Source organism: Typha latifolia, chromosome 9 (assembly GCF_019914945.1).
Source record: "Typha latifolia isolate L0001 chromosome 9, TyphaL0001v2, whole genome shotgun sequence".
NCBI lineage: Eukaryota > Viridiplantae > Streptophyta > Magnoliopsida > Poales > Typhaceae > Typha > Typha latifolia.
This window is the reverse complement of record NC_133094.1, coordinates 11,286,239-11,300,383: the sequence shown is the minus strand read 5'-3', so window position 1 is coordinate 11,300,383 and position 14,145 is coordinate 11,286,239. Positions and strand designations below refer to the sequence as shown.

At 37.4% G+C, this 14,145-nt stretch overlaps 2 protein-coding genes across 3 annotated transcripts; one reads left to right on the top strand and one right to left on the bottom strand.

Moving 5' to 3' along the window:
- Window positions 1-5,029: 5,029 nt before the first annotated feature.
- On the top strand, window positions 5,030-6,696 carry LOC140795273 (early nodulin-like protein 13). The gene is made up of 4 exons (XM_073147758.1): window positions 5,030-5,274; window positions 5,364-5,479; window positions 5,866-6,234; window positions 6,451-6,696. The coding sequence occupies exons 1-4, from the start codon at window positions 5,121-5,123 to the stop codon at window positions 6,532-6,534; spliced, it is 723 nt and encodes a 240-aa protein (XP_073003859.1). The 5' UTR covers window positions 5,030-5,120; the 3' UTR covers window positions 6,535-6,696.
- Window positions 6,697-8,962: 2,266 nt separating this feature from the next.
- LOC140795658 (uncharacterized) lies at window positions 8,963-13,776 on the bottom strand. Of its 2 annotated transcripts, none has more exons than XM_073148348.1 (3): window positions 13,322-13,776; window positions 11,434-12,949; window positions 8,963-11,027 (listed from the first exon to the last, which is right to left on the bottom strand). In XM_073148348.1, the coding sequence occupies exons 1-3, from the start codon at window positions 13,737-13,739 to the stop codon at window positions 9,746-9,748; spliced, it is 3,216 nt and encodes a 1,071-aa protein (XP_073004449.1). In that variant the 5' UTR covers window positions 13,740-13,776; the 3' UTR covers window positions 8,963-9,745. The 2 variants fall into 2 exon arrangements, with proteins under 2 accessions (XP_073004449.1, XP_073004450.1); XM_073148349.1 differs by having other exon boundaries at window positions 13,318-13,597.
- Between the last annotated feature and the right edge of the window lie 369 nt (window positions 13,777-14,145).

The window sequence follows — 14,145 nt, the reverse complement described above, 5'->3', positions numbered from 1 at the left end:
AAGTTGGTTGAAATGGAGTCAAACTCTCTTGAACTGGTCTGGATCATGCAAAGACGAGTTGGTTGTCCTTGGAGTCTAGGTGAGCTAGTTGCCAAGTGTACGTCTCTACTCGGTTCTTTTTTGGAAAGTCGTGTGTGTCACTGGGCGACCAAACGGGGTAAATTCAGCGCCCAAATTATTTTGTTGAGGGTGTTGGACTTGGACCTAGGGGTGAAAACGGGTCGGATTAAGTCCGACCCGACCCGCTATCCGATCCGGATTCGGATACGGATACGGGTAGCTATTTCCAAAAATATCCGGATCCGGATCCGGATACGGATAGCCTTTTAGAAAAAAATCCGGATCCGGATACGGATACGGGTTTAGTTGATTTTATCGGATACGGATTCAGATAACGGATATCCGTTTACCCGCTTAATAAATACCCAACAAAAGTTAAACCCTACCTCTATCTCTCATCTACTCACCATCTCCTCCCCCAAATCTCCATCAACCGCACTACTACCCGCGGCGCCGCCCTCAATACTAGCCCTCACGGCCTCACCGGCTCTCCTCCACCGGCCCTCCCTCGTCGACCTCGGCTCACCTCCACCGGCCCTCCCTCGTCGACCTCGGCTCACCTCCACCGGCCCTCCCTCGTCGACCTCGGCTCACCTCCACCGGCCCTCCCTCGTCGACCTCGGCTCACCTCCACCGGCCCTCCCTCGTCGACCTCGGCTCTCCTCCACCGGCCCTCCCTCGTGGACCTCGGCTCTCCTCCACCGGCCCTCCCTCCGCCGGCCCTTCCTCAAAACTATTGGATGTATGTAATTGATGCATTAACTTGTGTTAGGATAATTTATTTACTTTTATGGTTGACAATGTGAACTTGTGTTAGGATAATTTATTTACTTTTATGGTTGACAGTGTGAACTTGTGTTAGGATAATTTATTTACTTTTATGGTTGACAATGTGAACTTGTACTAGGATATTATATTTGCTTTTATGGTTGACAATGTGAATTTGTGCAACAATGTTATATTTGCTTTTATGGTTGACAAAGTTAGAATCTCATTACTGTTGTTGTTGTAATTTTTTGATCAAGGTTTAGATCATTAGTTTATGCACATTATGTTTGTTTAAAGTCTATAATTTCTTTTGTTTTATTTTTTGCACCGTTACTATCTTTTTGCCGATGAATCGGTTCTCAAATACTTTAAGTTTTGTTCAAATTGTATTTGAATGGTTTTAGACTTGATTAATATTCGTAGTAAGTTCATATTAATTTGTTTAAAATTTGATACGTATTTGTTTAAGATCCGAAAATTTATCCGAACACTATCCGATCCGTATCCGAAACTATCCGATCCGTATCCGAAAACTATCCGATCCGTATCCGAAAATTATCCGTATCCGTTTTCTTAGGATATGGTTTTAATTTTTGCTATCCGTCAAATATCCGTATCCGAATCCGTATCCGGATAAAAAATATGGATCCGGATATGGGTCGAGCACTATCCGAGCCGTATCCGATCCGTTTTCACCCCTAGTTGGACCCCATTCCCCCAGATTTATGTATCATTCTTGCTAGTGATGCCTTAACCCTCCTAAGGGAATAGGTCCAACTTAATATAGCTTTTGGTTCAAAAATTTAAAAAAAAAAAAGTAATAAGTCCTTAATTTTGGACATCACTAGATAATTATCACATGTTTGAGGACTAATTCTTGTTGAGATATAAAACCCTAAAAATTAATTTGAAATCGTACGTGTAGTAGGGACCTTCTTTAGCTTTGGATTTAGCTAATTAATTCATTCTTAAATCCTATTGATGCTTTGATAACCACTTGATGTCAGCCTTTAATGTGAATGTGAAGCTTTAAACACTTAGAATATTTCTTCCTTTCTCCATCTCTAGTTTTACTTCTTAATTTTATTGCAAGTCTTAGCCATTCCTTAATTTTTCAGCTTAAAGATTACTTCTTATCTTATAATCAATCGTGCAGATATTTATCATTTGATCCATGCATTCTAATTTTATTCTAAATTAAATATAATCTAACAACCGTCAATGGAATAGAGAATATTTTATTATTAGCGTAAGTTAAAAACAAACATAACCTAAGAGGACAATGATAATATCGCAAAGTTAAGTAAGAATGTTTAATTACATAGGGTCAATAAGGTAATTATAATATATATAAATCAAACTCATCTTTATGGTAATCATCAGTAAAATAAATACACATATGAAAATGTGTTAATAATACTAAAAGCAAAAGTTAAGATGTTTTTAAAATTTCCTTCTTTTTTTTGTTCATAACACCACCTATAGCATTGTAGGATTGTAGCATTGTTAGCTTAGGTTCTCTTTTAAATATTTTGACATAATACTTTACTTTTTGTGACACATTAATCCTTATAATTATATAGAATCTCTACAAATTTATCTTTAGATTTTTTTTTATTGTAAACTATTATTAGGGGGATCAATTCTAAGTTCTCTAGGAACCTATCAGATCTAAAAAATTGACAGATAGATAATTGTTTGACATTTCTGTTAACACTATCAAATAAGTACGAGATATTAGATAGTAGAGAGAGAATCAAATATCATTAAAGAATAATTAAGAAAGTATATATAAACACATGCGATAGTTTAGGAAGTTTAGGTATATAATTAACCCCAAAAAACATCCGAATATTACTTTGGTGAAAAGAAAAAAGATTCTTAAATCCCTAAATTCAAATATTCCTTCTTAACTAGTTGTTAAAAGGGAGGCGAGTTGATTCTGTAGAAAGTGAAAATTAAAAAAAAAAAAATTAAGGATGGGTGATATGCAGAAAGATCCCCTTTCTATTCTCTAATCATCTGTCACTTATTCTGGAGAATAAGTCTCTATCATGTTGCAAGTAGTACTCCATATGTTATGTCCACTAGAACAATTCGCATCTATCGTGAACAGTGCATAGTTTTTTTTTCTTCTTCTTTCTCTTCTCTGTTTGCTTTTTAGATTTGAAATATCTCTATAGAGTCTTAGATCTTGCTTTGGGCTACTACTATTCAAAAGTTTTGCAGCTCATGGAGAATCTCATCCCAGATTCTGAGAGTTCCTTTTTTTATCAAAAGTTCTTAGTTTCATTTTTATTGCACACAAAAAAAAAAAATCTTAGTAGTTTCATCATTCTTAATAATAGTGATGAGTTGCTTACAGCCTGATATAATATAATAGAGGAATAGAGTGACGACCTTTTGACACAAGTCTTATACTCAGCTATAATAGATAGCACCACTAAGAAAAGTAAAGTATGAAGCGCAAGAGTATAAATAAAGTACAATGAAGAATATGTCTGACTCTATTGTGACCCATTAGTTAAAGAGTGAGAGAAGTGAAATCACTGAGAAACTGATGAAAGTTTTCCACCATCTACCTATAGCAAGCCTAAAAGGGTGCATCAACCACTTCTCATTGGGGGACCAAGTAAGAAAGAGAGGAGCACAGATACCACAACGTGAGCTAGTGACTTAGCGGTGCATTAGCTCACCTATTTATCGCCGTCGTCATTGATTGCCACAATTCAAGTTAGGAAAGTTGAGTGAGAAAGCTCTCCCTAATCCATAAATCTTCGTGTTGAGTCAATTAAATTTAAAATATATAAAAATAAAATTAAAATCAGACTAAAACAAATATGATTAAATTATAATTTCCTCTAGAATTAATAATTTAGACCTTTCTGCTTTCTCCAAAGGTTGAAGTCAGCCTTGAGCCTAAGTAGTTCTTCTTTGTTAGAGTTTGCATGGGTAAATAAACCCCATAGCAAAATTAATCTCTTGTCATGTGTTCATCATTAACCTTTTTACCTAATATAATGTTCTAATTATGACCCATTTCTATAAACTATGCTAAGATTTACTTTGCTTTACTTCCTTTTGTATTCTTTTTGTCAAATGATTCGAAGATCAATCATATAAACCAATCATTGACCGTTCGATGTATAAAAATACATCACATCTTGTCATGATGATTCTTTGTAGAGAAGTGTCGGATGCCACGTGGTCTTTGGCATTGGAAACTATTAACCTCCTCGTTATCGGCAAAAGTGCTTGGCAAAGCCCTAAATCGATGCCGATTACGGAACAAAGTGAGTGAATGCAAACAAACATTTAAATAAATAAAAAAAGACCATCACGAGGCTTTGTGCCATGTCGTCTTCTCCTTGTCTTCTATAGTAAAGTCTGACCCAAGAATTAATGGGCTGCAAACTTAATTAATTTATCTTCTTCTTTTTTTTCTGTGGAATTTTTTAATATATTCCCCATATTTTGTTTTATCCTTGTACTTTTATTTTCATTGTTAAAAAAAAAAACCCTACTTCTGCCTAATTTAGAGGAATTAAAATCCAGAGTGAGTCTACACAGTAAAGTTCTACTCGCCATCGCGTCAGTATTTTAATTATATATACTTATTTTCTATAATATTCTATTTTTTATATTCAGTAGTTATTGAAACTTTAAGATGCTTATAATCGATGTGTTGACGTACATCTGATAGTGAGCCCAGAGCGACAAACAATAGTTAACCGTTATTGAATTTAACACTCAAAGTTGATTTAAATTATTTTTTTAATAGCTGAAATACCCTAAATTAAAAGAGAGTAAAAAATAATAAAGTTGCAAATAGATGCTAATTTTAAGGTTAAACAATATATAACTTAGGTATTCTAGTGTTGTTTTTTTTTTTTAAAATTTCAAAAGCATTAATTAATAGCAGCTATTAGGTTAAATTATAACCTAATATAACACAGAGATGTTATTGAGACAATTAATAATATACAAGGGTTGAGTACAATCCATAATAAGAGCAAAATAAAATGTAAGATGATAAAACTAAAATTGTTAAGCACCACCATAATTAGATTATTATCATCAATTAATCTAAAAAGTCACCGCTTTAGAAAAAGCACTAATCTTTTGAAAAAATATCCGTCCCTGCTGCATCGAAAATCGCGTAGCCTTTACTTTTCAGATTCTCTCTCTCTCTTGCCTCTTTCTCCTCCTACATTTCCTGCAGCCTTCCACTGTTACCTTCTCTTCTCCTCCTCCTCCTCCACTTATCTCCATTGCTTACACTGTCGACAGCAATGGAATCATGGCCTCTTCTTCTTCTTCTTCTTCTTCCTCTTCTTCTTTCGCCATTGTTATTCTTCCACTCCTCTCAAGCGTTGGAAATGGTAGTAGCAAGTGATCATCTCTCCAAGTGGAAAGACCCAACTCTACTAATTGGAGACTCTATTGGTAGGCACTAAGTTTTCACCATCAACTACTCCTAAAACGTACTCAACTTTTGTATATTTCTCTAAGTTTGCATTAATTTTATCTGCTAGTGTTCAAGAAGGAGGAGTTGCATAGCCTTTACCTCTTCCATAGCAAGAATGCTTTCAACTCCTGCAACTTCGCACAAGCCACCATTCTCCACAATGGCGACTCAACCCACTTCAAGGTATTAATCTTTGTGCATTCTTCGAAATTTTTGCCAAATAATTCTTTTTCTTTTTCTTTTTTTGCGACTTTGGACCGAAACCCTCTAAAGAAATATATTGCAAGACTGGAAAGTGCTTGTCCTTTTCAAAAACTATTCAAAACCAAAGTCATTTCTCTATTTACGTGATCCATAAATAGTAAGTAAGGAATCCATTTTTATCCCTACACATAACAAGATTTGGTTATTTTTGCAAAATAAAACAGAAAGTGGGTGATTCTGCGGAATAAAAACTATTTTGTTTTTTGGTGCAAAAATGCATTGCATGCAAAATTTGCATTAATTTTTTTTTATTAGTATATTAACAGGTATTAGCCTTATTTGCTATTTTGTAATATACTTCTCAGTGGCGACCGGCTCGTCCCGGTTACTACTACTTGGGTACAAAGAGCTGCGAGAGCGGGGAGAAGGTTCCGTTACGGGTGGTCGTTCCGGACCCGATCACGGAGGCCTCGCCAGCTGCCGCTCCACCGCCGATCGCCGGTGGTGATCTGCCCACGATTCCATCCAACGGCTGGTTCTCGAGCTCCCCGATCTACTCGGCGGGGCCCACCATGTCGTTTAACCCACTACTGCCGGTGGAGGGACCGGCTCCTGCAACGGAACCGAGCAGCAGTGGGGTTCCGTTAATTAGTAGTAATCCCGCAGTGCCACTTCCGACCGGGATAACGGACACGGCTACCATTCTTCCTTTGCCTACTGGAGATGAGAACAAGGTTCTTTTTCCAATTTGAACTTCTATATTGTTCCATATTTGATTTAAGTCCTTTTCCTCTTTAAAAGGGGCCTTTTTGCATATTACTACTCATTTTATTTGCCCAAAAAAAAAAAGAAAAAAAGAGAGAGAAAAGAAATGGTCTCCTTTCTCTTTCTTTTGGTTGAAATTAACTACTCTTTTCTTTTGGGTTTGGTGCTTTTAAATTTTGGTGCAGGTGGTGGGGATGGCGTCGTGGAGCCGAGTACGACTTTCTTCGGTGGTGTTTCTGATAGTGCTCACTTTTTGGTCTAGTGGATGAGAGCTGTGCTTCGTCTTCTCCTTTTTGAGGGATTAGATATTGTTATTGTGTAGTTGCATGCAAGTGGGTTCCTGGAACTGGCACTGTTACTAGAGTTTTAATTCCAGAGGGTGAGAGACTGAGAGTACTTGTAATATATATATATAATCTCCTTTTGCCAAACGAGTTTTTTTAAGTCTTGTTATCTTCTGAAAAAAAAATTCTAAAAAAGTCTAACTTTCATAGAGATATGAACTATGCATTTGAGGAGAATACTCACTTTCTCTTGAGTTTTGTTGGCATGTAGTAGTTTAATGCAAAGGAAACTAAAAGATTTAGGTGGCCTTTGGTTGGCACACCAAAGTCCTAACCAAGAAGGATCAGAGGGTTTAATATTATTATCCTATTCACCGGACTAGCCCTTATAAATATTTATTTTTATATGTTTAATATATTTTAAAATATAAATATGAGATAAGATGTGTTTGAAATCCGCCGACCCTATTAGTCAATTAGATGAGCGGCTTATATAAATATTTTTTTAAAAAATCTAGAGAATTTAATAAAAATAAGTAAAAGTTGATTAACCTTTAAAACTAACTTGTTCTAAAGTTTGTAGTCATTTTACAAGAATTTAGAATTATGCCAATCAAGCAATCTGGAACAACATAAAGGGAGATGTCATCAACTTTGAGACTAAAAAGGAAAAAGTAAAGGGTATGGCCAAAAGGTAAAGAGATTGGATTAGTGTTAATCCAAGGAGTAATATTAATGTCTAGGATTTTTAATATAATTGTATATATAATACACAGAAAGATAGCCTGATAGACGGTAGCAAGGGTAAATATGTAATAAATGAGATGTCAGCTGATGTTGTTTAACTTTTACTAGTAAATAAAAAGAGTAATTATATCTAAACCCTTAAATATTATGCATTTTTTTTATTTCTTATTTATATTTTGTGATACTTTAATCCTCTCAATTATTTATAACATGTCACAGTGATATTCTTTAAAAGAATAACCAGGGAAAAAGAATATTTTAAATTTTTTACATATTTAAAGAGATAGATGTGCTAAAAAAAATAATCCAAAGATCTATATGAAAATAGGTACAATTCAACGGATTTAAATGTAATTATCCTTCAATAAAATCCTACCTTCTAGAAAATCATACACACAAAAGATATTATCCAGTATATACTAAAGTGGAGTATTTTTCCTAAACTCTCAACTAATCTCTTATTAAATTCTAAACATAAGTTCGAATCCACTTTTCTCAGTGACTCCGACAAGAATCATTCTACTTTCCGCTTTGGATTTCTAAACTCAACCCAGCGATGACTAAGTTCAATATTTTTATTTTTATTTTATCATCTAGGAGCCTAGTAACTAAGATATAAGTTAGATAAAAGCTAATCCTTTCTTAATACAAATGTATTTAAATTTTATTGAGCTTTTAGCTACCATACAAAGTCGTTTAGTTTAAACTCTAAGTTATTGCGCTGGCTGCAATCATCGCTCTAAGTTATTGCGCTGGCTGCAACCATCGCTCTAAGTTTTTATACTATCAAACTGTTTTTCTAAGTTAACACATTGCTGACTATTGAAATGAGTTGAGTCGAGCATTAAGTTAAACCGTTAAATCATCAACAATCAAATAATTTGTCATTAAAAGATTATTCCTTTCTTTCTTAAGAAGTGCAAAATTATTCTTTTATTTTTTGATTGAAATTCAACATTATTCCAAGGCGTTGACTCTCTTTTAGACTACTAAAGTAGAGCATCAAATCACCTGCGGCCCTGAATGCACGAATTTCGCCATTTGGCAGTCTTTGATTGCCTAAAGCAACTTCAAATTCAGATAAAAATCGAGTTATGGCTGCAGATAAAATTAATTGATCCCTTACACGAAGCACCGAGTGGAGTAATGTGAAAGATCCAGTCTTCTAGGTGTTTAATTTCCCAGTAAATAGATATGTGAGACGATTCCAAATTGAAGTCAAATATGATAGGCTTGTCTCAACCCCAATGCGATGCACCATTTTGCCTTGAACAAGGGAGTGAAATTATTGAAGTTTGAAACTTATCGATGCTAATTTTCTCAGAGTCCAAGAAAGCCAATTAAGGCAACCTTCATATCAGGGTTGACTATCTCTGGAACCACTGTGATCATGGATTATATAAGCCTATAAGAGTATAAGGTGATCTCTTGAAAGCAAAATTTGTTTTCATTCCTTTTCTTTTCCCTTTTTTTGCAATTTTGAGTTTGAAGATGAATTACGATGACCCTGTTTGGAAAGGGCCTTTTATAACTTAATTGCATTAAGTAAATTGTGATTCAAAATTTTGGATGTATCATACTGTTTAGTGGACGAAGTCACTGCCACAGCCCACAGCCAGAGACATACAAATGATATAAAGAATCAGAAATCTATCAATGCAACGTATACAGTTTAAAAAATTCAAACTATTTCATTAGTTTGTATGGGTTAGTTCTCATCATAAAAGTAAAAGAATCTGATAGTTGTACAACGATAAAAAGAGAATGTGCCTCTACATTTTCCCACAAGCATCTCGCTGCAGGTATATGCAGAAGGCTTTCAATTAGAACAACAAAAGCCAACAAACTATCCCTCCTAGAAATTTTTTATAATGCTGCCTTGCGTAAAGAAACGTTGTGTAATTGTACCTTGCAGCATATACGGAAAAAAAGTTTCCATCTCTACAGCCTAGAGAGGCTATGCAAAGCCGATGCCTCCCATAAATACTAGAGAAAGCATCCAGACAAATTGCAATACTCGTTTGCAGACACCAGTTTTCAATTTTATACCATCTTCTGTAAATTCTTCTTCTTGATGGCAGCTGATTAGAACCATGAAAGGTTCAAAGGAGCAGAAAAACTATCCGAGGTTCCTCCTAATTCCCAGCTACAGGTCATGAAGAATGTGCCGTGTGAAGAATTAAAAGTAGACGAGCTCTCAAATCGTCAAATCGCAAGAACTCAGCATTTACCTCAAGGTTTCTTATTTCCTGCTGATGAGATAGTATTGTCTTTTCATGAGATGTCAAGAATAGATCATAGCATTTGCTGCAGGTTCTACTGTAGCACCCTGCTGAACATACGAATCACAAAATGATTTCCTTGGAATATATGCTCACCGAGTTTGCATCGTCAACCTGGAACCGAGGCAATTTATAGAACAGCATCACTGCAGCAGCGTAGCTGAGATTCAATTATGCAGTCTCGACTCTCCCGCTTTCTTTAAACTACCCAAAATACTCTCAACTAACTTTTCCTTCTCATCATCTCTAGACTCTGAAACAAAGGAATAGCGCTTATGGGGCCTCACCTTTAGCTTTTCTGAGTCTGTTGACTTAATATCCACAGGGTTCTCATGGTTGCTTCTGGAGCAATCCACAAGTCCATCAACACCCTGGGATCGCTCACTCCCACCACCTTCTTTACTACTATACCATGAATCAAGAATCTGCAGGAGGGAGCTGTCTTCCTCACCTCTTCTCAAGTGTTGATCTGACCCATCATATTGTGAAGCTGATTCATCCTCAGAATCCGAAAATTCCTCATCCGCAAGAGAAGCTTCATCAAAGCTCAATTCTTTGCCTGCTTCTTGAGTATTGTTGTTCTCAATGGTAACTGCATCAGATACAGGCCCCAACTCCTCCCAGACATAGTCCTCACCATTATTTTTCCCTTCATTTTCCCTTGAAACAACCTTCCTCTTTTCATCTTCTGATTGGAACTTTTCGGTTGGTAGAACAAAAGAGGACTCTATTCTTGCCCCTGGCATGATCTGTAACATCGATTGAAGTTTTGGATAACCAAGCATTTGGTAATCCAAAACATAGCCATATTTCTGAATGAAAATTGGTCTGAAAATGCTCATATTAAACCCATCAGGATACTGCTCCAAAAGTTCCTTTAAGAGTTTGTGGCAATCAGATAATATTTCTTCTCTATTGGGAGGGCTTCTCCTTTTGACTTTGTTATACCCACTATCAGCTAAGCATGCTGCAAGCAGACTATGGATGTTTGAATAACCATATGAAGAAAATAGAAGTTTCCTGCCAAAACTTCTTTCAAAAAGCTTCTGGAATTCCTCTGGTTCAATATCCTGGATACTATTATATGTTTTCTGAAGCCAAGCTCTTAAATCTGCAACATTTCGGGGTACATTAGTATCTAAGCTAGCACCATATGAGGTTTCAGGATGCCCGAAGTCCTGATCATGTTTTTCTTGATCCAGAAGATTCTGCAGACCAGAGGCTGATGTTCTGCCAGCAAATAGAGAACTTAAACCATTGGAACCATGAGATGGAACACATTTTCTTTTAGGAGGGAATGTAAGTCTAAAAGGATAATATTGAGAAGCGGATTCTTCCACCCATTTCTTATCCAAAATTAACAAATTTATCAAGTAAAAAAGATGGCTTTCTTTCATATCTTTAAGAAGCCAGGGACCATCCTTCCGAAGACCTTGCACCAACTCTTCCCTGATAAAAAAGACCAGAATGTCATATATTATGGATCAACCATAATATACTAACAGACATCAATAAAGTATCAAATTTCTATATGTTATGCGATTTTAATGACTTCATGGCCCAGAAAGAAAAAAGAGAAACATACAAAAAGAAGTCCCCTTTTCCTTTTTTGCAGACTAGTCAACTAATCAATGCTCCTTTTGTTAAAACCAGAGCAGTAAATAAGTAAGCTAATAAAGAAAATATTTAGGTTCTTAAAGTATCAGATAGGAAGTACATAGAATGAGTTAGCAGTTCCACATATATAAAGTCATACAGCAAATAAGAAACAAAAGCCGGATCCATTAAAGTCAACATCAACCTTGAAACACCCATAAAAGAGGGGGAAAATACCATCAAGGAGAAATGGTCTTACCTTGTTCTTGATTTTGAGATTAGGTCAGACCCCTTGGAAGTGAGCAAAAAAGGCTCTAAAATACCCCAAAAGTAGGATTTTGAAAATAAATCATGACCTTCTGCCTGGGAAGTTGCACATGTGGAAGATTTAACAGGTTCTCCATTTCTACCAGTTTTCTTATTATCTATGACATATGTGGATGTACCTTTCTCCTGATCTTCATCATATCTCCACCATTTCAATTTCCTTCTTATCCGGCTAAATAAACCTGTATTCAATCCTGGAGCACCATCTCGTTTTTTGGTTCCATCATTTGGAACTGAAGTATCTTTATCAGAAGGTCTGGAATCGGATATTGGCAGAGTGGACAGATCATTCTTTGGGCATGCAGCTGTCTTCTCATCCTTTACTTTATCAGAGTTCTTGCAACTGGGAATACGTGATGCATTAGTATAACTAACCTCATAAGTGGTATCATTCTTCTCACTTGAATTACCACCTATAGGGCGATATAAGGTTCTCCAAATCCACTTAACAAGTCCCTCGCGAACATCAGCATCTTCTCTTTGCCGAGGGGTTGAACTGTCAGAAGCATCATTTGTATCCCTCATATTAGCTCCTTTAGAAGGCTCTGACTTGGAAAGCTGATGGTCAGTAAACACTCTCCAAATCCTTTCAAATGGTCCCCCATTAGTTGCAGCCTCCTGTGCCACCTGGGAAGAAGAAGCGGCTGGATTAATTTCTATACGAACTTCGCCATGACTGGGAGGAGACTCTGATACTACAGTTGGGGTAGACTCTTGCAATGTTTTTTCACTCTGAGTTTTGTTATTGCCCTTGCTCTCATCATTACTATCAACAATTCTTGCAGGGCCAGATCTGGGTTCAACTGGTTCGGTGGCTCTCTTATGCGTACAAATTACAACAGGTTGGCCCTCACCAGGAGGAGGCCGTATAAATTTCAAAATATGTGGCATAGAGGCAAGTAAGTGCGAAAACTTTTTATACCCAAATAGATCCTTATCCATGACTATGTTGTTTCTCTTAAGCTCTGCTCTAAGATCCGAAAGGTTTACCCCTTCAGGATATGAGTATAGTACTTGACGGATCCCATTAACCACAGCCTTGGGAATTGCACGGGGCTTAGCCTCAGAAATTGATTCCATACTTTCTTCTGGCTGTGAATTGACTACTTGTTCGGAGTCAGCAAAGGGATCATCAAGGATCCCCTTGTAGTGACCATACCAAGAACCGTATAAACCATCAGGAGGATGATTAAAATGTTTGCCAGAGAAGTCTTCACCTTTAGCTAAAGCAGCCCACGGCCACATAATCGTGGCAGCGCTACATAGGACGCCAGAAGCAGAGTCAGGGCTAGCAAGCAGTACATTGTAGTTGCTCATCCGCAAGCGATGCAAGATGTTTGCGAAGTCCTTGTCCCCGGATATCAGGAAAAAGTGTGCAGGCGGTGGGTTCTGAGCAATCCAATACACTACATCAGCCATAAATGATCTGTCTGAACTGTTCTTCCCACCTACAAAAAGGTAGGTATGTCAAGAATCTTGGAAGCAAAACTCCTAATTTAACAAATTCTACATAAAAGCTTCAATAAGAAATTAACCAACATGCAGACTTTGCTTATTAGGCAACCTAATCATCAGATAAAGACATGTATCTGCACTAGAGATCTTCTTTATCATTCCAATGAATTGGCAATAAGAATCGTCTACTGTCAATTGTATCGTTTCATATATTAGAGGACAGCATCACTGCTAAAGTTGCATTCTATCTTCCGCCAATGTTTCAAGAACCCACACCAAAATGCAATTTTTAAAGCAGAGACATGGAACTGAGCAGGATGGCAACAATACTAAGAACAGGAAAAGGATGGCAAGAGATAACCGACTGTGAGGCACGTGGGTGAGGGAGATGCCGGTGGAGATAAGGGCCTCCTGTGTACTCCTCGAAAGCTGAGCCACATCCCCAAACGCCGTAATGGCCACCGGCCCCTTGATCCCACTCGACCGGAGGGCGGAGGTGATCCGGTTCGCGACGCGGAACACATTGACGCCTCCTGGGATGTGGCAGTTCTCGAAGTCCCACCACACCGCAACCCTCACGCTCTTGCTCTCCTCATCGTGGTGCCTCCTTGGATACGAAGAGGAGGACGAGGAGGTGGAGATCGGGGAAGAAGACGGCGGCGTTAGGGTCTCAGGCCGGCGGTCGCCGGCGACGGAGTGGAGGAAGAGGAGAGAGATGCGAGGTGAGAGAGGGGATGAGGAATGGTTAAAGATAGTTTTGGAGATTAGGCTTAGAGTTTTCATGGCTTCCGCCTGCGTGGGAGCGCAGGAGGGAGGAGGAAGGAGGAGAAAGGTGGGTGCTTTAAACCCTAAACCCTCGGTTGAGCTCCGGACCACGTGACAGCATTAACGAACCGAGCCCGGCCCATTTATAGCCCATCCTATGGATTGGGTTTGGACTCCAAAGGGCAGTAGTCAGGCCCAGACATACAACAGAAGGTAAAACGATAAAGTTTTTTTTACATGTGTACCCTTCAAAATTCTCTTATTTATATGGACACCTTTCTATTGTTAAATATTTGCATATATAATCCTCAAAATATATAGTTTTTCCATGTAATTAATACCCGGGATACTCTTCACAGTTGACTTACATTTAAAATTAAAAAAAAAGAGACAAAGATATCATTATTTTAGTTTTCATAGTTAA